The 27,206-nt window shown below is 45.7% G+C and overlaps 1 protein-coding gene across 3 annotated transcripts in view; it reads left to right on the top strand.

The window, feature by feature from the left end:
* Positions 1 to 18,703, top strand: part of LOC132382484 (serine/threonine-protein kinase PAK 4-like) — a 61,484-nt gene extending 42,781 nt beyond the window's left edge. For 2 of the 3 annotated variants that reach the window (XM_059952726.1, XM_059952737.1), the window contains 5 exons: positions 1,602 to 1,728; positions 3,895 to 4,020; positions 4,760 to 4,894; positions 5,975 to 6,162; positions 14,001 to 18,703. In XM_059952726.1, the coding sequence (XP_059808709.1) occupies positions 1,602 to 1,728; positions 3,895 to 4,020; positions 4,760 to 4,894; positions 5,975 to 6,130 (544 nt within the window). In that variant the 3' untranslated portion in view covers positions 6,131 to 6,162; positions 14,001 to 18,703. Of the gene's footprint in view, positions 1 to 1,601; positions 1,729 to 3,894; positions 4,021 to 4,759; positions 4,895 to 5,974; positions 6,163 to 13,997 lie in introns of all 3 variants that reach the window. The other variant, XM_059952718.1, reaches the window with a different exon arrangement.
* The last annotated feature ends 8,503 nt before the right edge of the window (positions 18,704 to 27,206 follow it).

Consider the following 27,206-nt stretch of genomic DNA (forward strand, 5'->3'; position numbering starts at 1 on the left):
CCACCATCCATGAGCCTACCTAAGAGTTTCTAATGTATCTGCCTCAATCACCACCCCCGACAGGGTGCTCCATGAACCGTCCGCCCTCTGTTTAAAACTTGCCTCTGACATCCCCCACCCCATATTTTCCTCATTGCAGTACTAGGCTTTCAGTAAACATGATTGAATATATCATTTTATACTGATGGACATAAGAACCTGAAAGTGACCATCACAGCAATATTGTATGGTTTTGAATATTTCACTATATTCCACAGAACTGATAGAGTTTTGGACTATTGATAGTTTTCTAATGCAATTTAAGCTGATGGATTGAGAGAGAGAAAGAGAGAGAGCAAGTTGACCAATAGTCTTTATAAATTAATTGGAAACTAAGAATGGCACCGTAGCATAGCAGTTAATACAATGCTGTTATAGCTTGGGGTCAGAGTTCGGAGTGCAATCCTGGGGTCCTCCATAAGGAGTTTGTATATGCCCCCTGTGGAATGTGTGGGTTTCCTCTTGTTGTTCTGACTTATCCTACGTTCCAATGACATACCAGTTAGTAAGTGAATTGGTCATTGAAAATTGTCCTGTGGTAAGGCTAGGGTTTAATTTGGCGGGGTGGCAGCATTGCTGGAAGGGTCTGTTCTGTACAGTTCCTCTAGATCAGGGGTTCCCAACTTGGGGTACACAAACTTCTTGCTTAGTGGTATTGGTCCACGGGAACCCAGCTCTAAACTCATAAATAAACAGCAGCTGCGGCTGGCAGCTTGACACTCAGGAACTCAGAACCTCTGACTTCTCAGAAACGGAAATCCCTACTGGTTTCTTTCAATCCTGTCTTTATCAATAGAGAAGGTAAAGATAATATGAATGATTGCCAGGACTGACGTGCACAATTTGCTTGCTGTGACTTGAGCTGCTGCTGTGCTCCAGACATTTTGCATCCTCAGCAGACGAGCATGTTATTCTGCCAGCATTTCTTAGCCTACTAGACATTTCTATAATTATCAGTACCTGAACAAGGCTGTTGCTTACCTCCACTTGCACCAAAAGTCAACCCTAGCATTACAGCTAATTCATTCCTGGTGGTTAGGTTGCAGACAACAATGCAATACTATAAAAACTAAGAAAAATCCACTCTGCTTTCTTGGTTTAGAAGTGGTTTTGCAGGTGTTTAAATTTATCGAGATAATGTGATTAGCTGGGGTGAAGTATAGAGTTTCCAGTAATTAGGGGCCAGGTCTGTAGCATTATGATGTTTGCTCATGTTGACACAAATATATTGAACATCTACGTAACTGTATCTCTGACCCAGGTGCACTCGCTCCTGCAGACATCACTCCAACCCTGACACTAGTTAGGTACTGGTCTCACAATGTAACCTAATCACCTCGGCCATCCAAGAGTGATGCCCAGTCCTATCACTCTGACTCTGATGAGAGGTCATCAGTCTGAAACATTGATTGTGCTTCTCTCTCTACAGATGCTGCCTGACCTGTTTTTATTCCAGTCTCACTGTCCCATGTAGACCTCTCTGTCTAGTACTGACATCGCAAACCCATCACATTCCCTCCCTCACTGTTCAGTAACTTTTCTGCATTAATTTGCTGGTGCAGGATGAATGAGCAGCAGATCGCCACTGTTTGCCTGTCAGTCTTGAAGGCACTGGATTACCTACACTCCCAGGGTGTGATCCACAGGGACATCAAGAGTGACTCTATTCTGCTGACACTCGACGGAAGGGTAAGGACCAGCACTGGACACAGTTTATCTGGAGTCGTTACTGCTTTAGTTGGAAGGTAAGGGGCAGAGTAGCAGGAACCCAGAAGCTCTAGCCTTTGTCTTCTGCATATTTAATGTCAGCAGGTAGATGATGGTGATACAGTCTCCATTTTAGCCAAATTCTCTTCATACTGCCTCATGAGGGACTCATTCTGCAGTGAGATAATGAACATCCAGCAACAGCAGCCTTGCAGTTCTTGCTGCCAGTGCAGTGTGGCTGCGATGCGATGCAGTGGTGTCAGGTTCCGTTGCTTTCCCCATGATCATGCCAGTAACGTACCATAGGGAAAGGACCAGCTCAACTGATCCACACAGGCCCAGACCAGCTACAGCTCTTCTACACTGACTCAGACCAGCTCAACTCATCCACATTGACCCGGACCGGCTCAGCTCAGCCACTCTGACCCGGACCGGCTCAGCTCAGCCACTCTGACCCGGACCGGCTCAGCTCAGCCACTCTGACCCGGACCGGCTCAGCTCAGCCACTCTGACCCGGACCGGCTCAGCTCAGCCACTCTGACCCGGACCGGCTCAGCTCAGCCACTCTGACCCGGACCGGCTCAGCTCAGCCACTCTGACCCGGACCGGCTCAGCTCAGCCACTCTGACCCGGACCGGCTTTTGCTGATCTGTACTGGATCCCAATGTGAAAACCTGTTGTAAAGAGCCCTGAAATTGCAGTACAATTGCAGTCCATCATTTTTGCAAATTGCTATTTGTTAAAAGTTCATTTTCTCTATAATCTTGTCCTGGGTCAGCTGAGTTCTTTATGTTGCTTCAAGATGAAGAAAGATCACTGTTCTTCCATTACTCATTAGATGTTGAATTATGTAGAGATGATGGCCCTGATACTATCCACTCAACACACCTGGACTGTGCAAGCGGCTATGCCACTTGAGGGTCTATTGGCATCACTCTCCATGCAAGTCTTTCATTGTGGTCTTCTTTCCCCTTTCCCTTCGTAGACTTGTCTTGGTTTCCATTCAATTTATTGATGCTAATTTCAGCTACTCCTTCAGGAAACAAAAAAAAATGAGCTGCTGGAGGAACTTGGCTGGTCAGGCAGCATCTGTGGAAGGAATTGGTGAAAGGGACGGTACGTAGTGTAGTTGGTAGCGTAACAGTTTACAAAGCTGGCTGTAAAATTGGGGTTCAGTTGTTCTTGCTGTCTGTAAGGAGTTTCGACGTTCTAGCCACGACTGAGTTGCTTTCCTCTGGGTGGTCTGGCTTACTTGGGCATTCCAAAGACTGGTAGAGTGTTTAAGTTGTAGGTGCACAGTTGGAACTGGAACAGTAATTTTAACCCTGACTGGCTTGGAACTCAGTGTTTCCAGAAACTCCCTGAGTGATGAGAGGCAAGGCCTGCTCACTTCCATGGGCTGCTGGCTCTGCAGAGGAGCAGGGATACCGTTCCATTTTGAACAAGCTAATCTGTTTTCTACCATGATACCATCTTGATGCAAACCATATCGCTCTGCCAACCCAGCCTTCACCGCACCCCCTCCCTCCCCGCCAGATTCCCTGTCTTTGGGGCTTGGGAATCTGATTTTGGCGGAGCTATGCGTGGAGTGGCATGCTGTTCCACCAAGAGTGACCCAGTGTTTCAGATATAATCTGTGACTCCAAATCGCATCTGAAGAGATCTGAGCTAAGCTACTCTCTTTGTGCTAGCCTCTGAACCTGTTACATTAAGCAGACCCTCAGGGACCCAAGCAAGCCTCTCCTGCTTCCTCTTAGTCTCCCTGCTACTAGTGGGGCCTGTGGGTCTGGGCTCACTTGTAAATTTGGTAAAGCAGGCGGCCCAGTGCCCATCTGTGGGTTTTGGCAGAGGGCATTCGAAGAGCCTCATGAGGGTAATGGGATTGGATTTCTCACTACACATTAATTGCAGATTGACCTATCTTTTTGTATAAACTCTCTCTCTCTCCACCCCAACTCTGTTACTCTCCCTATTGTTTTTCTTTCTTAAATTCTCGATGAGTCCTTCTGTTTCTGAAAGTAAGTGTGAGTGTGTTGTGTTTGACTGTGAGAGATTGTGTGTGTGAGTGTGAAAAGCTCTTCTTTTCCTCTCAGACCCATCATCTCCACACAGAATCTCACATTCTCTCTCTGCCTTGCTCTTGTTCAGGTTAAGCTGTCAGATTTTGGATTTTGTGCGCAAGTGAACAGGGAGATTCCCAGACGGAAATCCTTGGTTGGCACTCCCTATTGGATGGCTCCGGAAGTGATTGCCCGATTGCCTTATGGGTCAGAGGTAAACCTTGTTGTGGACAGTCTGTGGTTGGAGAGAGAGTGTGAGGTTGAGGATTATGGCTGCCCATCCTGGACAGGGGGTGGAGGGTGCATTCTGTAAGGGACAACTATTCTCTGGCTAAACAGCCAAACTTCAGGATCATAATGTTATGGATATCAGACTCCCACTTGAGAGGGGTGGGACTTTCTGTTGGAATGGGATTGAGGATTGCTGAGCTGTATGGGGTGGGAGAGTTGAATGTGAAGGAACCACCTGTCTATGTGTTTGGCAGGAAGCCAGAGGAGAGGATGACTGCTTGAAGGGGAGGATTGAGAATACAAAAGGGATACTTCACAGTTCAAACTGGAATTCAGAAGGGCCATATGGAGTATTGATTGGCTGCAGAGGTGACATAACCAGTGTGAAAGGCGATCAGACTGGGGGGCAGGAAGGAGGTGAGACTTTGAGATTGCTCCACAGTGGATAGAATAAATGGTTTCCACTCTTCACTAAAAACCTGGGCAAAGAGAGGCTTAAGATTCCTCAAGCACAACAGAGGCTTGTTCTGGTCATAAGCAGAGAGCAGGGTGGTGACAATCTGACCTTTCTGGTGGGATGAAGATGACGTGTGAACTGTATGGGATCAGCTTGATCATCCTTGAGACAGGCCTGGGTGCAGGGAGATTTGTATCATGGTAGCAGAGGGTCCAGGAAAGGTCAGGATGGGAGCAGAGGCTGAATCCACTCTATCATGTCACAGGTGGATATTTGGTCACTCGGGATCATGGTGATGGAGATGGTGGATGGAGAACCTCCCTACTTCAGTGAGAATCCTGTGGAAGCCATGAAAATGCTCCGAGACAAGCCTCCTCCCAGGCTGAAGCAGGAACACAAGGTCAGTGCTTCATACCCATCAGCAGCTGGAGGGTCACAGAGGCAGGTCAAGGTTCTTGTCTGTGCATTCCAACCCAAAGGCCTTAGAGCAGAGAACAACACCGCTCAGGAAAATGTCCTTTGGCCCACTGTGTTCTGCTGAATTAATTAAATTAGTAGTCAAATGCCCAACCAATCTAATCCCTTCTTAGTAATCAAAAGCTCAACTTAACAAATCCCTTCTTTCTACATAATGTCACTTCTTATTTCCTGCACATTGGCTTGCCTATCTAAGAGCCCCTTAAATGCATTTATTGTATTTGCCTCTATTACCACCCTTGACAGCATACTTCAGGGCACCCACCACCCTCTGTGTAAAATAAATAAATTTGCCCTACCCATTCCCCCATTTTCCAGGGCTTTGGTGTACTCCAGGCCCAGGTCTCTGACCTGTACTGGGGAACACCTGTGAGTGCCGTTGCCGCCTTGCTCCATGCCTGAGGAATGATAGACCTGCAGGGGGGGACCTGGGGTAACTCCAGAGCAGGTCCTGGGGTTGAAGATGCTCAGTGGAGAGCTACTTTCTCTAGCAGCTCGCTCTGTGTACCCACCACCCTTTGTGTGAGAAGATTGATTCTCAGGTCCTCTCTCACCTCTATAAGTTCCAGGCAAGGTGACCAGAACTGCATACGGTATTCTAGGTGTGACCTCTCCAATATCCTGTACTCAGTGCCCCAGTGATGAAGGCCAGTGTGCCAAATGCGTTCTTCAACACTCTGTCGATCTCTATGAGAGCACTGTGTACCTGTATCCCTCAGACTCTCTGCCATACAACATTCACTGTGTGTCTCCTGCTCTGGTAGAACTTTTCAAAGTACAACACTTCACACTTGTTCCTTTGCCTCCTTTCTCAGCTGATTGAGCAGCAGTATCCAGTAATTTCACTTATATTTGTTCTTGTAGAAATGAGCAGTTTTTTCTCCCTTGTTGGAACTAGCATGGTGAATGGAACAAGGTGTGACAGAACAAATCTTGGGTGTTCAGTACAGAATGATTTGGGACGGACCGCATGGATTATTGACTGCTGTTTATCCTGCTGCAGGTATCCCCGATCCTTCGAGACTTCCTGAGCCGGATACTAATTCATGAGGTGCAGCAAAGAGCTAAGCCTGCTGAGCTCCTGGACCACTTCTTCCTTCTGCAGGCCGGGCCGCCTGACTGCATGGTGCCTTTGATCCAGCAATGTAACCAGGGATGAGGTTACAGAAGAGTACAAGTTTCCAAAATGCTGTGAGTAACACAGGGCAGAGAGTGATAGCACAGCTACCAATTCTGGGCTGGATTTCTGTCTGTCCAGGATTCCTCATTCAGGATGTCTGAGCAGTAGAAGCTTGTCCTACAGGCCATCGGGGTTCGGGCGGATCTCCTAGTCCTTGCAGAGCTTAGTCTAGAAACAGCAGACACAGCTTCTCCCCAGAGTGACTGACTCCTACTGGTGGACAGTTCCACACACTGCCTCTTGGAGCTGCGTCGACATTTACCCGAGAGCAGTCGCTACAGATGTTCTGGGGCACAAAGTCCACATGGACTGTTTCCCACCATAGTTTTGTATGGTCACTGTCTTATTTTAGTGTAGAAATCAGCATCTTAATTTTCCTGGGACAGCATCCACTCCGACAGAGATGGACTGGAACCAGTGCTTGCTGGCACAGGGGTCCTCTGGCACCAATGCTCGCAGGGCAGGGGTCCTCTGGCACCAATGCTCGCAGGGCAGGGGTCCCCTGGCACCAGTGCTTGCTGGGCACCAGGTCCTCTGGCACCAGTGCTAGCTGGTTGGGGTCCTCTGGCATCAGTGACTCAATAGCCACGGGGTCCTCTGGCTCCAGTGCTCGATGGGTGGGGTCCTCTGGCACTCAGCTCGCTGGGCAGGGGGTCCTCTGGCACCAGTGGCTCACTGGGCAGGGGGTCCTCTGGCACTAACACTTGGTGGGCAGGGGTCCTCTGGGACCAATGCTCACTGGCAAAGGGATCCGCTGGCATGAATGCTCACTGGGCAAGATTTCACTGGCACCAAAGCTCACTGGGCAAGGTCCTCTGGGACAGGGATCCCTCTGGCACAGGGATCCACTGGCATGAGTGCTCACTGGGCAAGATTCCACTGGCACTAGTGCTTGCTGGGCAGGGGTCCTTTTGCACCAATGTTTGCTTGGACAGGAGTCCATTGTCACCTCCTTTTTCCTGAGTTCTGCAGAATTCCGTTCATTGTTGAGTGGCTCCAAGTGAATTTTGTTCAAGTGCCCAGTGCCTCTCCTTTCAACTGCAGTCTGATAGCTGCACAGTAAAAGGTTAAGGATAATTATTGTGCCATTTCATCTCTACCGATGGAAGCAGTCACTCAGAGTCAGATTGCACTCCAGCAATAAATGACTCATTGTATAGCACCCTGGAGTACTCTCTGAGTGAAACTTGGCTCTAGCCCACGAGCTGTGCATAGATCTTGCCTGATGAATACTAGCAGCTTTGCGGATTCTGACTTGTAATTGAGGACAGCTGTTTCCCAATCTGCAGCCCCATGACATTCAAGAGAAAGGATGAATGGGAGTAACTCGAGCTTGTGAGGATGCTGGTTGGGTTTGGAGATGCTCAGAGACCATTGTCCTCTAGGCTGTGCTAGACAGTGTGTAAATCATAGGTGCAGTGTTCATCTGGTCAGCAAACTTGTGCTCCGGGATATTATTTGAGATATTTGCCTCAGATTTAATCTATTGCGAATACTGAGTCATGTTTAAAGACCCATGCATTTATAGAGGATCTCTGATAGGCACTGTGGACACTGTGTAGGCAGAAAGGATTAATTTAGTTACTGATTTAATTAGTTTGGAAAAACATCATGGGTCAAAAGACCTGTTCCTGTGGTGACCTATTCCATGTCCTATGTGTTGATTAAATAGCCTTTGGCTGCTGTTTTAATTTGCTTTCATTTCAAAGAGATGGATGTTGGTTTATCATGGATTTTTTGTCATACAATGGTATGGCTAGTAGAGCCACTGCCTCACATTCAACCTCGCCAGATACAATCCGGAGCTTGGGTGCTGTCTGTGTGGAGTTTGCAGGATCTCCTCTGTGGCTTTCTCCAGAGTGCTCTGATTTCCTCCCACACCCCAAAGACCAGTGGACTTGTAGATTTATTAGCCACTGTAAATTGCCCCTAGTGTGTGTAGAATTAGAGGCTGAAGGGAATGTGGGGAGAATGAAAATGAGATTTGTCTAAATGGGTGGAAAAAGTTGCCTCTTAGTTCCTCTTTAGATTTTTCCCTTCTCACCTTAAAGCCATGCCCTCTAGCTGTGGATTTCTCTGTCCTGGGATAAAACAGTGACTCCCCACCTTACTGAATAAGTCTATAAGAAACAATCGATGAAAGGCTTCTTTGCTGGTAGAGAGGCCTGAGTTAAAGTGTTTAGAAAGGAGCTTACTCAGCGCGTTCACAGTGTGCACCTGGTGTAAGTACAGGGTCACTGCACTCCCTACCCAGTGGATACAAACACATTTCTAGTTCTCTACTTATCATGTCCGATACCTTTCCTAGCCTAAAGCACGATATGAGTGAAGTATCAAGATTTGGAAAAGAAGTTGGGATAGACATTTTGAAGTGTTTAGGATTACTTTCAAAACTTGGTGCTTTTCTCACTAGATTTCAAAGTGTGTGCATCTCAGGTGATGCAAATGGAGCGATAGGGTGGCACAGTAGTGGTTAGCACAAAACATTGCAGGATCAGTGACCCAGGTCCAATTCCCACCAGGGAGTTTGTATGTTCTATTTGTGACTGCATAGATTTCCCCTGGGTCTTCCGGTTTCCTCCCACGGTCCAAAGATGCACCTGCTAGTAGGTTATTGTAAATTTTCCTGTGATTAGGCCAGGGTTGAATTGGGGATTGCTGGGTGGCACGGCTTGAAGGACCAGAAGGGCCAGTTCAGCGCTGTATCCCAATAAACAAATAAATGAATAAATAACAACCGCATACCTTCCTGATGTCGACTAGCTCTCTGTCTCTCTGTCTCTCTGTCTCTCTGTCTCTCTGTCTCTCTGTCTCTCTGTCTCTCTGTCTCTCTGTCTCTCTGTCTCTCTGTCTCTCTGTCTCTCTGTCTCTCTGTCTCTCTGTCTCTCTGTCTCTCTGTCTCTCTGTCTCTCTGTCTCTCTGTCTCTCTGTCTCTCTGTCTCTCTGTTTGTCTCTCTCTGTCTCAGAACCTGCAGGTGCACACAATGGAACCTCTGTTTTCACTGAACCTCATATATGCAAATGACTTTGAGTGTTTGCTGAGCTGTGATGTTTACATTTCAATTTCACTGCAAATAGATTTATTCTGGAGGCACAGACAGGGTGAAGCTGGAATCCCGAGCAAGAACACAGAGTTAGCCAAGTCAGAGCAGAAGAGAGAGCAGCCCAAATCAATGATCCCAGATAGTTCTGGGTACTTACCTCATCAGTGATGGGTCAGTTCAAAGACAAAACTAAAAACTAAAAAAATGATAGAACAGGTAAGTAAATAGCCAAGAGAGGGTGGCAAAAAGGTTCTCAAGGCTGTTACCTGGACTAGAGGGCTTGAGTTATAAGGTGAGGCCATATAAACTGGCACTGTTTTCCCTGGTGAAAGGAGATCGAGGAGTGATCTTATAGAGGTCTATCATATAAAGTTTCAATATCAAACATGCTGAGTAAGCTCTGAAACTTCCTTCCTAAACATTTTAACTCTGGCCTCTCTCCTCTTTTAATTCATTTTGTGAAATCTGTACAAGAGGCTGGGAGGTGACCTTTTAGAGCAGTGGTCTCAACAATTTTTATGCATGGACCAGTACCATTAAGCAAGGGATCCTCACTGGGAAGCCCTGTTTTAGGGATTTATGAAATCATGAAGGAGCATAGATAAGGTGAATGGTTGTGGGAGTAGGGGAGTGTAAAACCAAGGAAAGTAGGTTTAAAGTGAGAGGGAAAAAGTGCAGGTCTCCACCCAGCAGGTGGAGGGCGTATGGAACAGCTTGCCAGAGGAAGGGGTAGGGGCAGGTACATTTAGAGAATTTAAAAGACAATTTAGACAAGTATGGAGATAGAAAAAGTTTAGCAGGATATGGATCAAGCATAGGCAAATGGGACTAGCATCTTTGTCAACATGGAAGAGCTGTGTTGAAGGACCTGTTTTCATATTATAAAGCTCTATGAATGTAAAAGAGAGGAGTGGTACAGAGTGCCAACAGGGTGGTGACAGAGAGCAAATCAAATGGAAATTAACAGCAGGGTTCTTTCTAAGCAGTCTCTTGTTTACTTGTGTCAGTTGCTGCTGATTCAGATTTTCTCAAAACAAGCAGTGAAAACCTACAGCACAATACAGGCCCTTTGGCCCACAAAGCTGTGCCAAACATGTCCCTACCTTAGAAATTACCAGGTTTACCTATAGCCCTCTATTTTACTAAGCTCCATGTACCTAACTAAAAGTCTCTTAAAAGACCCTATCGTATCCACCTCCACCACCGTTGCCGGCAGCCCATTCCACGCACTCAGCACTCTCTGAGTAAAAAAACTTACCCCTGTCATCTCCTCTGTACCTACTCCCTAGCACCTTAAACCCATGTCCTCTTGTGGCAACCATTTCAGCCCTGGGAAGAAGCCTCCGACTATCCACACGATCCATGCCTCTCTTCATCTTGTATACAATGTTTGTAAAGCCTCTGCATGCTAATTATAAAAGTGCGTCCTGACTTGATGAGGTGGGCTGCAAAATTAATATTGCTACCACACATGGCTGCAGTCCGTATGTGGACTAGGGAAAGCCTAGTTTCCTTGGTTGACTGCTTGACCAAGAGAAGAGACGGCCAGGCCAGAGATGGTGGTGGTGAAACTTTAAACTGCTCTGCAAACACTAAGAAACCTTTCAACCTCAGTCCTTGTCTGGAGACAGCACGAGAAACAGACACACGTGGAAAGTAATATATATCCCATCCTGTGCCACTTGATGGCTGACTTGTTGCGTTCTGTCCCTGTGCTAGATTCGTAAGGTGGGCATTACGGTGATATGTACACAAAGGTAGTGAGCAGCCACAAGGGGATGTTGTGCCCTGTGGGCTGAGGCAGAGAACACTCAGCTCCAACAGGGATCAAAGCCCATGACTATTGTAACATTGGCCTTTTGGCATGCATCTTCTATCTCCTGTTGCAGTTTGTAGACCACAACCTTACTACTGTTCGGGGATCTGCATACAACTGTCATCAAGGTTTTTTTTAACCCATGCAGTTCCTTAGCACAATGATTCAACACCTTCAGACCCCATGTTACCTCTCTCTAATGACTTGATTTCACATTTTACCAACAGAGCCACACCACTCATTCTGCCTACCTGCCTGTCCTTTGATTAAATGTGTATCCTTGGACATTAAGCTCCCAGCTGTAATCTTCTTTCAGACATGATTCAGTGATGCCTACGACACCATTCATGCCAATCTGTAACTGTGCTACAAGTTCATCTACCTTATTCCGTATACTGTGCATATAACATCTTCAGTCCTGGATTCATCCTTTTCAATTTTGTCTGCCTTTTACATTGCAACTCATCCTGTTGACGGCTGTTTTGCCCTGTCACCAGCCTCTCCTTGCTGGCAGTCTCACTACACACTGCCTCTGTTTGTAAACCAATTACCTCATCTTCAGCCCTATCACTCCAGTTCCCATCCCACTGCTAAATTGGTTAAAGTCCTCCAGAACAAATCCAGCAAATCTGCCCGCAAGGATATTGGTCCCCCTCGGATTCAGGTGTAATCCTTCCTTTTTGCCCGGGTCGTACCTTCTCCGAAGAGATGCCAATGATCCATAAATCTGTCACATATACAAACACTGAAACATCAAAACATACAATAAACTGCATCGCTTTGAGCCAAAGACCACATCGTCTAAGGATGGTGTTGAGGACAGCCCACAAGCGTCATCATGCTTCTGGTGCCAACATAGAATGCCCACATCTCACTAACCCTAACTGAACATCTTTGAAATGTGGGAGGAAATTGGAGCCTTGGGAGGAAACCCAAGCAGTCATTGAGAGAACGCAGAAACTCCTTACAGACGGAGGCGGAAATCAAACCCCAACTGGTAATTGCTGGCACTGTAAAGCAATTGTGCTAACTGCTACACTACCATGCAGCCCATCGTGCATTTCCCTCCGGAGATGCTGCCTGTCTTGTTGAATTTGTCCAGCATTCTGTCACTACACTCTTCAAAACAGGAGAGGGGCAGAAGAAAGGACATTTTAGGCCAATTAGCTTAGAAATTGGGAAGATATTGGAGTCAATTGTTAAGGATATGGTTTCTGCACATGATAAAATAGGCCTAAGTCTTAAGGGAAAATCTTGATTGACAAACCTGTTGGAATTCTTTGAGGAAATAGCAAGCAGGATAGACAAAGGAGAATCGGTGGATATTGTGTACTTGGATTTTCAGAAGGCCTTTGACAAGGTGCCACACATGAGGCTGCTTAACAGGGCAAGAGCCCATGGAATTATGGGAAAGATACTAGAATGAATAAAGTAGTGGCTGATTGGCAGGAGGCAAAGTGGGAATAAAAGGAGCCTTTTTTGCTTGACTGCCTGTGAGTAACAATGTTCCATAGGGATCTGTGATGGAACCACTTCTTTTTATGTAACTTGTCAATGTAACTTAATGTTACTTGCATGAAGAATTGATAGCTTTGTTGCAAAGTTTGCTGACAATATGAGGATCGGTGGAGGGGCAGGTAGTTTTGAGGAAGTAGAGAGGCTACAGAAGGACTTTGCCAGATTAGGAGAATGGGCAAAGATAGAATACAGTATCATAAGTGTATGGTCATGCCCTTTGGTAGAAGAAATGGAAGGGTAAACTATCTTCTAAATTGAAAAAATTCAAAATCTGAGGCGCAAAAAGTCCTTGTGCAGGATACCCTAAAGGTTAATTTGCAGGTTGAATCTGGTAAGAAATGACTTCTCATGCGATTTTAGCATTCATTTCAAGAGAAATCAAATATAAAAGCAAGGATGTAATGTTTGGACATTATAAAGCACTGATGAGGCTGCACTTGGAGTACTTGAGCAGTTTTGGGTCCTTCATCTAAGAAAGGATGTGCTGACATTTGGAGAGGGTTCAAAGGAGTTTCACAAAAATGATTCCGGGATTTAAAGGCTTGTCATTTGAAAAGTGTTTGATGGCTCTGGGCCTGCACTCAGGAGTTTATGGGTCAATGATATGGCCAAGAATGGGGTGGGAGAGGTGGTGTTCTAACCAGGTTGAAGAGGCCTCCTCTCCCCAGCATTTTATTGGTGAATGTGCAGTCACTTGAAACTAAGACTGACGATCTCAGGGCAAAGTTGCTGTATCAGAGGCAGATCAGGCAGATCTCAATCATTTGTTGCGTTAACAGCTAACACTCGGATGCAGCTATCTGTCCGGAAGCTTTCAGGATTTTTAGAATGGATCGAACTGCAAACTAGTAAGGAAAAATGTGGTGGCCTATGCTTTTAGTTAATTCTCGGCGCTGGAGCAGGAATCCAATTGCAGACCCAGTGCTGTGCACACAGTGGTATTAATTGAGTAACAAATCCCAAGGTGCAAACAATGTCAGCGTCAAACTTTAGGCAGCGATCAAAACATCCAGAGAAATCCAAAAACCAGAACTGGGAAACAGGCAGAGTTGATATTCAGACAGACAGAGTACAGATACAAGTGCTGGAAAGGCTCAGGAAAATTCACTGGCACAATCTGGTGACAAACAGGTGCAAACACAGGACTGAATTACACTGAGCAATAAACAGAGGGGCAGATGATAGGTGGAGCACAATGAGACACAGGTGGCAGCAATACAGGTAACAATGAGAAACAGATGAGAGGCGGATTACTCAGTGATACAGGGCCAGAGCAGAGTAGGAGCGGGGACAGGAGCACATGGGGCATGAAAACAAACATGCCCTAGGGGGGATAACAAGAAAAAAAGACCAAGTTCAACTGGAGGTACTGACACGTTGGTGCATGGACATTGTGTTTATGTCGACTTCTAGTTCCTCTGATTTAGAACAACTAACAATTAAATGTACACTGTTCTATTTGCCTCAGCAGTTCTCATCTGTATTCCTGACCACAGTTTACATACCACCAGCGGCTGATAGTAAGCAAGCACTCACAAAACTGCACAATGTTGTCTGTAAGCAAGAAACAACTCGTCCCAATTTCAAATTGCAGTCAGTGACTTTAACCAGGTGTATGTGAAGAAAACCCTTCCCCATTAACACCAGCACATAACCTATTGCACAAAAGGTCCCAAACACTAGACCACTGCTTTACTGCAATAATGAATGCCTATTGTTACTTCTCAAGACTGCATTTTGGCAAGTCAGATCATTTGGCTGTACTCCTGCTACCTGCATACAGACTGAGTCTAAGGCCCAAGGCTCCAGAGATCAAGACAACAAAGGGGTGGAGGCAGGAGGCTGAGAAACTGTTATAGGATTGCCTCGAGTCAATGGACTGGGCTGTGTTTAAGAACACATCTGAGGACCTGAATGTCTACACCAGGGTCATTACAGACTTTATTAGAACAGCTGTGGATGAGTGTGTCCCCACAAAATCATTCAGGGTTTTCCCCAATCAGAAGCCCTGGATGAACAATGAAATCTGGGATCTGCTGAGAGCCAGGTCGGAGGTGTTCAAGACTGGAGATCAGGAATGCTACAAGAGCTGCAGGTATGATCTCTGGAAAACCACCTCATGGGCGAAGTGGAAATTCTGGGCTAGACTGGAATCAATGAGGGATGCTCAACAGCTGTGAATGCCATAACCTCCTACAAAATTAAATCTTGTGACACAGAGGACAGCAGAGCTTCGCTTCCAGATGAGCTCAATGCCGTCTATTCTTGCTTTGGCTACCAAAACAGGAAGGAATTATTACGCACCCCCACATCTCCCAATGATCCTTTTGTCTCATGAAGATGACGTGGGGGCTGCTTCTACAGAGTGAATTCAAGGAAAGCATCTGGTCCAGAAGGAGTACCTGGCTGAGTACTGAAGACTTGTGCAAACCAACTGGCTGGTGAAGATCTTCAACCTCTCACTCCAGAGCATGTGGTACCCACCTGCTTCAAGCAGGCTTCAATCATACCAGTGCCCAAGAAGAGCGTGGTATCATCCAGTAGCACTTACATCCACAGTGATGAAGTGTTTTGAGAGGCTGGTGTTGAAGGATATCAACTCCTGCTGAAAGGAACAAGATCTACAGCAGATGCCATCTCCTTGGCCATCTTCACACAACCCTGGAACACCTGGACAGCAAAGATGCATACACCAGGCTGCTCTTTATCGATTACATCTCAGCGTTTAACACCATCATCTTATCAAAGCTCCAAGATCTGGGCCTCAATACGCCTTGTGCAAATGGATCTTTGATTTTCTCACTTGTAGACTCCATTCAGTTTGGATTGGCAAAAACATCTCCTCCATAATCTCCATCAGCCCAGGAGCACCCCAGGAATGTGAGCACCCCCGGCTTTACATGCTTTACACCTATGACTGTGTGGCTAAGTACAACTCCAACACCATATGTAAGTTTACTGATGACACCACTGCTGAGAGCCATATGAAAGATGGTGATGAATCAGCATACAGGAGGGTGGAGATTGAAAACTTGGCTGACTGATGTAATAACAATAACCTCACACTCAATGACCAAGGAACTGATTGTAGATGTAAGGAGAGGTCCATGAACCAGTAATCATTGGAGGTGGAGAGGGTCAATAACTTTAAATTCCTGTGTGTCCTGGACCCATCGTATTAATATTATTGTGAAGAAAGCAGGACAGTGCCTGTACTTCCTCAGGAGTCTGCGGCAGTTCGGCATGTCATCAAAACCCTTGGCAGACTTGTATAGATGAGTGGTGGAAGGTGTGCTGACTGGCTGGTTCCCGGTATGGGAACACCAATGGCTTTGAGTGGAAAATCCATAAAAGGTAGTGGAATCGACCCAGTACATCATGGGTGAAACCCTCCCAGTCACAGAGCACATCTACATGAAACACTGCTGTAGAAAAGCAGCATCCGTCGTCAGAGACCCTCAGCACCACCCAGGCCACACTCTTTTCTCACTGCTGTCATCAGGTGGAAGGTACAGGAACCTCAGGACTCACACCACCAGGTTCAAGAACAGTTACAACCTCTCAACCATCAGACTCTTGAACAAAGGGGGATAGCTACACTCATTTAAGGACTTTTTTAGCTTGTTATTTCATACTTGTTATTTATTGCTATTTATTTATATTTACATTTGCACAGTTTGCTGTCCATTGACCCTGTTTAGAGTTACTGTTCTATAGATTTGCTAAACGTGCCTGCAGACAAAGAGTCTCGGTTGTATGTGGTGACATGTATGTACTCCCATAATAAATTTTACTTTGAACTTTGAGCTTCAGGACCAGTGGATACAGCCTTAGAATAGAGGGCATCCTTTTAGAATGCAAATGAGGAGGAATTTCTTTAGTCAGAGAGTGGTGAATCTGTGGAATTCATTGCTACAGATGGCAGTGAAGGCCAAGTACTTAAGGTAGAGGTTGATAGATTTTGGATTAGTCAGGGCATGAAGGGATACAGGGAGAAGGCAGGAGACTGGGACTGAGAAGGAAAATACATCGGCCATGTATTTTATACAATACCAATGGCAGAGCAGATTCAATGAGTCAAATAGCTTAATTCTGCTTCTATATCATATGGTTTTGTAGTCTATATAAAGCTAATCTTTAAACAGTCTGAGACCCTTTATCAGGACTGGAGTGAGTTGGGAGAGGAAGGTGGAGTATGGAACCAAATAAGAGAAAGGGAGTGCTGATGGGAACAGTAGGACAAGTGTGTAGAGGGGTGACCAGAATGAGTGGGTGAGAGGGCAATAGAACTGGGTTTCTGTAAGAGGAGTTGAGTAATTTAGGAGGAGTGAGGAAAGGAGGGGAGCGGTATATGGGAAACCAGAGCGGTCGCAGGGAGGATGTGCAAGCTCCACAGGGACATTGACCAAGACCAGGATTGAACCTGAGTCGCTGGAGCTGTGATAAGGAATGGCAGGAGAGGGTAGTTCAGCCCCTTAGAATCAGAATCACTGGCGAATGTCATGAAATTTGTTGTTATGAGGCAGCAGTACATTGCAATACATAAAATTAATTATTATTATGTATAGTGATATACTGCTGCTTGAGCACTCTCTACCATTGAATAAATCCATCCAGATCCTACATCACCTGGCTGGACTACAACCCAACAGCATGAACACTGAATTCTCCATCTTGGTCACGATTTTGTCACCTTATCCAGTTAGCCAGTTAACAGGTCAATTGGTTTATTGAAGTCAATGCTATAACCACCTTATAAACAAGATCAATGCTGAAATTCATTTATCAATATTCCAGTGAGATCAGCCCTTCTGAGCTGCTTTTCAGGGGCCCTCTTTTATGGTCAATATTCCTTATTCTGCACTGTGGGGAAACATCCTGTAAGGAGAAACAATCCCATGTTAATTATGTCCTGACGAAGGGTCTCGGCTCAGAACGTCGACAGTGCTTCTCCCTATAGATGCTGCCTGGCCTGCTGTGTTCCACCAGCATTTTGTGTGTGTTGTTTGAATTTCCAGCATCTGCAGATTTCCTCGTGTTTGCTCCATGTTAATCATCATTGAAATGTTCCCACCACCTATGGACATTTCACCTCATATTTTTGATATTTTTTACTTATTTATTAATTATTATTATTTCTTTAATTTAATACTTGCACAGTTTGTTGTCTTTTGCACATTGAACGCCCAAGTTGGTATGGTCTTTAATTGATTCTGTTATGGTTATTATGGGTTGGTGGAGTGAAGATATGTCTCTACCACAGGAGGTGTAAGGCTCTCCTTCCCTCTGCTAGCCTGCAGGGCAAGGTGTAGCACCTGCTTAGTTTCCCCCACCCCCCACCGCTCGATCAGAGTCACGTAAGGCCATGGGAGTAGGTAGTGAATGGTCGTGTGAGCAGCTGGTGCATATCACAAGCCCTGGTCATGTGACCACTGACGACAGGCAGACAGTCTCTGAAGAGTATTGATAATGGTCTTGTAAAGACACTGCCCAGAAGAAGGCAATGGCAAACCACTTCTGTAGAAACATTCGCCAAGAACAATCATGGTCATGATTAGAGAAAAGAATAAGCAGATTAAAGACAGGTGGAAGACCATGACCACCCACATCATACAACACGACGCATAATGATGATTGTGGTTATTATTCTATTATGGATTTAATAAGTATGCCCACAAGAAAATGGATCTCAGGGTTGTACATGGTGACATATATGTACTTTGATAATAAATTTACTTTGAACTTTGAGCTGGGTTTTGTTGTATGTGTACCCAGAGACAGGGATCAGGTGAACCAAACACACCCACTGGGATTGGTTGGAGTCATCTTCCATTCCGTTGGGTTGATCATCATTGTGTTGAAACCCTGGAATCTGGCTAGTTTCTCCCACCCGGGGTTGCACAGAGAGTAGGATTAGTCCGAGACATCCCACACTGCCAGGTAAGCTAGAGACGGAATCAAAATGAGTGAACTGTTAGGTGGATGCTGTTTGCGGATATAAAACCTTCATTCTTCCTGTCATGTGCTCGTGCTTACAGAGTAGATACTAAGGGAGTTGTTGTACACTCACTGTACACTCGCTGACTGGTCACCCATAATGTTAGTACAGCACTGGTAGGTTACAACTATGCTCCTGTTTAAGATGACTTAGTTTAATACAGTTGTTATTTTGATGATTTCATACAGTAAAGTGAATTTACTTTAATGTAAATCAGAGTTTATTTTCTTTAATGTATAAAAAATTGCCAAAATTTATAATTGACATAGGTTGTATTTGTAAATGCTTCTTAATTATTGTCATCACACTTCAATGGTTCGATTTAATAACAGAGAATGTATGTAGTATACAACCTGAAAACCTTAGTCCTCACAGATCTCCACGAAACAGGAAAATTCCCAAAGAATGAATGACAGAAAACGTTAGAACCCCAAACCCCACTCCCGTCCCCCACTTGCTCCAGCAAAAGCATCAACCCCCACCATGCAAGCAGTAGCAAAGTGCCCAGAGACCATGTTGTAGAGTTCATCAGAAACCACTGTTCATCCCAACAGGCTCTCTCTCACTAGCGAGGGAGAGAGAGAGATATCACTCTGCCACAGTGAGAGGGAAGGGCAACAGCTCACTGTTTCTCTTACGTACATGAGAGTATGTTCCATCTCACTTGAATTTCACAAAACTGTGCTTGACGTAAGTGTGATCTAGTGCTGTAGTCTCAGGGCGTTAGGCGTGCTGACATGCTGATATCAAACAGACTCACAGAATTCTCTTTGGACTTGTGCCCATCTCTTGGTCTATGGCCCTCATGGATGAAGTGCCAAGGTGTCACTGGTAGATCATCTGGTAACTTTTTCCTGAACTTGGGGGGCATGTGGAATTATGACCATGAACTCTACAGTATATGGCCTTGGTTTCTGGGAAGGACACTGTCATATGTCACATGAAGTTGGATCAGGAATAAATTGAAGATACTTGAAAAGCCAGTAGCCATCAGTGTGTATCTCATTGTCACTTGATGATACAGGTGAGTCCCCCATACACAGTAATTGGGAGAACTGCTACATCACCTTCACTTCCTGTGAGATTCCTGCACAGGGAGGACGAGTTATGTATTAGCATCTGCATTGCAGTAAAAGCATCTGTACTCAATTCTAAAGTCGCAGGCTGACAAGCTGATTCTTGATACTGCAAGAGCTGACGTGCTGATTTTGGCTAAGAGAGCCATGGGATCTGAGAGGAAACTGAGATTTTCTGAATATTTGTGATCCCCAAAGATCATGCTCAATTTAATTTTTTTTCATATACTTTTCATATTTTCATATATTTTCATATTCATATACATATCTCATGCACCTGGTGCCAGGGTTCTGGAAGTGCAAACGTGTAAATGCTCTGCATATCTGGAGAGCACACACCATCCCTCTGAGGGGTCAGCTTTGAGAGGATGAGCAGCTTCAAGTTCCTGGACATCAACACCTCAGAGGGTCTGACCAGGGCCAACACATTGGTGATGAAGAAGGCCCACCAGTGTTTGGGGTATTTTAGTATTTGTCACCAAAGACTCTTGCAAATTTCTACAGATGTTCAATGGAGAATAATCTGACTGTTTGCATCACAGCCTGGTCAGAACCCCCAGTGCACAGGGTCACAAGAGGCTGCAGAGGGTTGTGAACTTGTGGACTCCATCACTAACAAAACCCTCCCACCATCTTCAAGAAGTGGTGCCCCAAGAAGGTGACATCCATCAATAAAAATGCTCACCATCTAGGACATGTCCTCTACATGTTACTGCCATCAGGAAGACTAAAGACCCACACTCAACAATTTCCGAACAGCTTCTTCCCTGGATTTCTGAATAATCATTAACTCGTGAATGCCACCCCATTACTTGTGTTTGTACTATTTACTTAATTTGTAACTTGTAATTTTTACGTCTGCGTCTACAAATTTCACGACAGGTTAGTACCAGCGTGAACCACAATCTCTGGCTGTATACCCTCGCAGCTTAGAATGCCCTGTGACATTCTTGACCCTGACACCCCATCCTGGAATCATGTCTTTATCTGCAGAAGTGTTTATTTATTTTCTCTCTGCTGAGTCTCCTGTCCCTTAGATTCTTGCCCCTCCCACCATGTGACCTGGATCACCATTGGCACCTTGAACGAGACTCTGGCTGCCCTCCCAGAGAAACATTCATCATCACCATTTTCCACTGTGGAAGAGCAGTTTCAGGTTTCCCTCGGCATCTCTTTGCTGGCCCTCCTCTGTGTGATGTTCATTCCTTCCAACCCCTGAATGTATTTAGGACCTAGAATTCTGAGTGCCACAGACCCTTCAGCTGACAGTGTTGTACTGAACTAATTCAACCAGTAATTAAATGCCTAACTAAACTAATCCTTTCTGCTTACATAATGTCCATGTGCCTCCATTCTGTGCACCTTCATGTGCCCATCGGACAGCCTGGTGAATTCCATCGGACAGCCTGGTAAATCCCATCAGACAGCCTGGTAAATCCCATCAGACAGCCTGGTGAATCCCAACAGACAGCCTGGTACATCCCATCAGACAGCCCGGTAAATCCCATCAGACAGCCTGGTGAATTCCATCGGACGGCCTGGTGAATCCCATCGGACAGCCTGGTACATCCCATCAGACGGCCCGGTAAATCCCATCAGACAGCCTGGTGAATTCCATCAGACAGCCTGGTGAATCCCATCAGACAGCCTGGTACATCCCATCAGATGGCCCGGTAAATCCCATCAGACAGCCTGGTGAATACCATCAGACAGCCTGGAGAATTCCATTGGATGGCCTGGTAAATCCCATCAGACAGCCTGGTGAATCCCATCAGACAGCCTGGTAAATCCCATCAGACAGCCTGGAGAATTCCATCGGACAGCCTGGTACATCCCATCAGACAGCCTGGTGAATTCCATCAGACAGCCTGGTGAATCCCATCAGACAGCCTGGTAAATCTCATCAGACAGCCTGGTGAATCCCATCAGACAGCCTGGTGAATCCCATCAGACAGCCTGGTGAATCCCATCAGACAGCCTAGTAAATCCCATCAGACAGCCTGGTGAATCCCATCAGACAGCCTGGAGAATTCCATCGGACAGCCTGGAGAATTCCATTGGATGACCTGGTGAATACCATCAGACAGCCTGGTGAATCCCATCAGACAGCCTGGTAAATCCCATCAGACAGCCTGGTGAATACCATCAGACAGCCCGGTGAATCCCATCAGACAGCCCGGTAAATCCCATCAGACAGCCTGGTGAATTCCATCAGACAGCCTGGTAAATCCCATCGGATAGTCCGGTGAATCCCATCGGACAGCCTGGAGAATTCCATTGGATGGCCTGGTGAATACCATCAGACAGCCCGGTGAATCCCATCAGACAGCCTGGTAAATCCCATCGGATAGTCCGGTGAATCCCATCAGACAGCCCGGTGAATCCCATTGGATAGCCTAGTGAATTCCTCGATTCTGTCTAACTCCACTATCAGTCCAAACAGCCCATTCCAGGCAACCAATGCTCCCTGTATTGAAACAAAATACCCCACACATCTTCAAACTTACCCCTTCTCACCTTAAATACATGTCCTCTAGAATCAGACATTTTGACTGTCTACTCTATCTATGCCTCTCATAATCTTCTATCATCCTCAGCCTCAGCTGCACCAAAGAAGACAACCCGAGTTTGGTTGAAGTTGTGGGATTGCTACCTTTGAAAAACATATCATCCATGTAACTTCAGCCCTGTCCCATCCACCACTCAAACACAGACTCCCATCAAGCAGGCTTGTCCAAACATTGGCATTTTCCACTCATGCAGTCTTCCAAGGAATTCCAAAATGCAACACGGAGGACGGATCTCTCTAACTTTGTTATAAAAGAGCCTCTTATGGAATACATGAAGGATTCTACATGAGGGTTAATACATCAGGGGTTATACCTATGAGGAATTTTACACGAGGCATTATGTCTGAGAGGTTATACATGAGGGGCTATGAATATGGGGTCATACATGAGGTAAGACATTCAAGCAGAATCAGGCCCATCGAGTCTGCTTCACCATTCCATCATGGCTGATCCCAGATACCACTCAACCTCATACACCTGTCTTCTCACTATAACCCTTGATGCTTTGACCAATGAGTAAACTATCAATTTTCGCTTTAAATATACCAACAGTCTTGGCCTCCACCACAGTCTGTGGCAGAGCAATCCACAGATTTACTAATCTCTGGCTAAAGAAAATCCTCCTTACCTCTGTTCTAAAGGGTTGCCCCTCAATTTCAAGGCTGTGCCCTCTAGTTCTGGATATCCCCACCATAGGAAACACCCTCTCCACATCCACCCTATCTAGTCCTTTCAACATTCAGTAGGTTTCAATGTGATTCCCCCCACATTCTTCTAAATTCCAGGGAGTACAGGCCCAAAGCTGCCAAACGTGCCTCACATGTTAACCCCTTCATTCCCAGAACCATCCTCACGAACCTCCTCAGGACTCTCTCCAAGACAACACATCCTTTCTGAGCTATGGGCCCCATAACTGTTCACAATACTCCCAGTGCAGCCTGACCAATGTCTTGTAAAGGCTTCAGCATTATCTCCTTGTTTTTATATTCTATTCCCCTTGAAATTAATGCCAATGTTGCACCTGTCTTCTTTACCTCAGACTCGGCCTGTAAATTAACCTTATGGGCATCCCTTTGATGCTTGAATTTTCTCCCCATTTAGATAATAGTCCACACTATTGTTTCTTTCACCAAAATACATTATCATACATTTCCCAAAACTGTATTCCATCTGCCACTTTTTTTGCCCATTCTTCCAATCTGTCTAGGTCCTTCTGCAATCACATTGCTTCCTCAGCACTATCTACCCTTCCACCTATCTTTGTATCATCTACAAACTTTGCCACAAAGCCATCAATTCCATTATTCAAATCATTGACAAACAATGTGAAAAGCAGCAGTCCCAATACTGACTCCTGTGGAACACCACTAGTCACTGGTAGCCAACCAGAAAAGGCTCCTTTTATTCCCACTGGCTGCCTCCTGCCTGTCAGCCACTCCTCTATCCATGCCAGTAATGCTGTGGGATTTTATCTTGTTATCTTATCTTGTTAAGCAGCCTCATGTACAGTACCTTGTCAAACGCCTTCTGAAAATCCAAGTAAATGACATCCACTGCCTCTCCTTTGTCCACCCTGCTCGTACTTTCTTGAAGAACTCTTACAGATTTGTCAGGCAAGATTTCCTTTTACAGAAATCATGCTGATTTTGACTTATTTTATCATTAGTCTCCAAGTACCCCGAGACCTCATCTTTAATAATTGACTGAGCACTTTCCCAAGCACCGAGGCTGGGCTAACTGGTTATAATTTCCTTTCTTTTGCCTTCCTCCTTTCTTAAAGAGTGGAATGATATTTGCAATTTTCCCTTTCTTCCAGAACCATGCCAGAATCAAAAGATCATAACCAATGCATCTGCTATTTCTTCAGCAACCTCTCTCAGGAGTCTGGGATGTAGTCCATCGGGTCCAGGTGACTTAAGACCTTTCAGTTTGCCTGGCAATTTTCCCTTTGTAATAGCAATGGCACTCACTCCTGCTCCCTGACACTCACGGACCTCTGGCACACTGCTGTGGTCTTCCACAGTGAAGAATGATGCAAAGTATTTATTAAATTTATCTGCCATTTCTTTGTCCCCATTATTACGTCACCAGCATACTTTTTCCAGTGATCCAGTATCAAGTCTCACCTCCCTTTTACTCTTAAAAAGCCATCTGGCAGGTATTCAACAAGTCCCTTCTCTTGTGATCTGACAACAACCTGATTTTCCCAATCACCTTGCATATTGAAGTCCCCCATTGCAATTGTGTCATTACCCTTATTACATGCCCTTTCCAGCCCCCTGTGGAATCTCAACCCCACATCTTGGCTACTATTTGGAGGCCTTTATATGATTCCCATAATGTTTTCTTTATCCTTGCGGTTTCTTAACTCCACCCACAAAGATTTGACATTTCCTGATCCTAAGTCACATCTTTCTAAAGATGTAATTGAATCTTTTACCCTGCCTGTCCTTTTAATACAAACTATCTCCTTTGATATTAAGCTCCTAGTTATTCAGCCACAACTCAGTGATGCTCACAATGTCATACTGACCAATCTCTAATTGCGCCATGAGTTCATCCACCTTATTCCAAATACTACGTGCATTTAAATACAGCACCTACAGTCCTGCATTCTTCGCCCTTTTGAATTTTGCTTCTGTGGTACAACTTAACTCTTTGCACCGTCTGCATTTGTACCCAGTCATTGGCTTGTCCTTCCATACATTCATGTTACATTCAAATCTACTCGAAACCTTCTGGATCTTCCTCAGCTCTATCATACTGGTTCCCACCCCCCAGCCATGTTAGTTTAAACCACTCCCAACAGCTCTAGTAAATCTGCCCACAAGAATATTGGTCCCCCTCAGATTCAAGTGCAACCCATCTCTTTTGTACAGGTCACACCTGCCCCAGAAGAGGTCCCATTGATTTAGAAATCTGAATCGCTGCTCTCACTCCCATTCTTCAGCTATGCATTTATCCTCACTGTCACATGGCACAGGCAGCAATCCCGAGATCACTACCCTTGAGATTCTGCTTCTCAACTTCCTTCCTAACTCCCTGTTTTCTGTTTTCAGGACCTCCTCTCTTTTTCTACCTATATCATTGGTACCAATATGTACCACGACTTCTGGCTGCTCACCCTGCCTTTTCAGGATATTGCAAATGCGTTCATAAACATTGTTGGCCCTGGCACCTGGGAGGCAAACTACCATCTGTGTTACCTTTGTCACCTATCTGTCCCCCTGACGATAGAGTCTCCTATGACTGTTGCCATTCTCTTCGGTTCCCTACCTTTCTGAGCCAGATGCACAGCTGCTGTTGTTTCCCCCAACAGTACTCAAAATGGAGTATTCATTGTTGAGGGGGATGCCACAGGGGTGCTTTCCACTATCCGATGTTTCCCCTTCCTTCTCTTGACAGTCACCCATTTATCTGTCTCCTGTAGCCTTGGGTGACTACCTCTCTGTATCTCTTGTCTTATCACATCTTCACTTTCCCTAACAAGCCAAAGGTCATCGAGCTGGAGCTCCAGTTCCTTGGAGCTGCTTTTCAATGCCCCTGGAGAAGATATGACCATCGGGGAGTGTGGTGAACTACATATACCTGTCTGGACACGTCCCTCTGCTGACTGCTCCTGTGGCTCCTCCCACAGACCTCTATATCAAGGCGATTGGAGGCACTGCTCCTCCCTCAGTCTCCAGGATGTTGTGTGATGGTCTCTTGCTGCTAATTGTGGTCTCCTGCTGCTAATAAAAGCCTATCGTTCACCTCCCATCTCCGAGAGTTATTGATGGTGTATCAGGGAGGCTGGAAGTCTCCTGGAAATCCCACACCTGAAAACCAGAACGGAACCCTGGCCCTGCAGACATACCCCCTCTTTTCAAAGGTACATTTAATGTCAGAGAAATGTATACAATACACATCCTGAAATGCTTTTTCTTTGCAACCATCTACGAAAACAGAGGAGTGCCCCAAAGAATGAACGACAGTTAAATGTTAGAACCTCAATGTCTCCCCCAGCCACCCCCTCTCCCTAGTAAGCAGCAGCGAGCAAAGATCCCCCCTTCCCTTCCCCTGCCGGCACCGAGCCACCGAGCACTCAAGCGCGGACAAGGCAACAACAAAGACACAGACTTGCAGTTACTCAAAGACTACTCATTCACCCGGTATTCAACATACCACAGGCTCTCTCTCACTAATAAGGGAGAAAGGGGTATCTGTTTCACAGCGAGAGGGGAGACATAACAAACAACTCGCTGGTTTACGATGTTAAAAGTCCATAGCGTTGCTTTTTCCGAGCTCTGTGCCCAAAGGTCTCGAGTCTCTTCCGTTTCTAACGACACACTGCTCCCCTGCAGAGGCATCGACCTCCAGAGCCATGAGATCCCAGGCTTCCAAAGGCCAGCAGAGCTCTTAGGACAAGCCAGTTGTGGACCCCGAGAGCAGGCCCCATTCCCGCAAAGAACCGAAGTCAGCAAATAATTCCAGGACAGGTCTTCAAAAGAACCCTGAAAGGAAAAAATAAAGGTATTAAAGATGGAAATAGAGCTGTTTCTGAAGTTGATTGCAGCTGATTGGGCAATCAAAAACTGAAAAGTTCAAACAAATAAAATAAAAGGGGTAGCTCAAGCAGAGTGGCCAGTGAGTGAGTGGGCCAGTGAAGGAGTGGAGCTTTGAGGCTTTGGATCGAGAGGCTTCAACGAGAAGAGGCAGAGGATGAGCTTGCTCCCAGTGAGGAAAGGCCAGGTAAGTTTCTTTAATTAATTTAATTAACTTATGAGTTGGTAATGGAGGCAGTAGATAGGGCAGTCCAGTGCTCCAATTGTAGGATGTGGGAAGTGAGGGACAGTACTATTATCTCTGATGACTACACCTGTAAAAGGTGCATCCAGCTGCAGCTCCTGTCAAACTGAGTTAGGGAGCTGGAGCTGAAGCTGGATGAACTTCAGATCATTCTTGAGGAAGAAGCAATAATAGATCGGAGTTTCAGGGAGACAGTCACCCTTAAAAGACAGGAGGCAGGTAGCTGGGTGACTGTCAGGAGAGGG

This window comes from Hypanus sabinus, chromosome 2 (genome assembly GCF_030144855.1).
Source record: "Hypanus sabinus isolate sHypSab1 chromosome 2, sHypSab1.hap1, whole genome shotgun sequence".
NCBI lineage: Eukaryota > Metazoa > Chordata > Chondrichthyes > Myliobatiformes > Dasyatidae > Hypanus > Hypanus sabinus.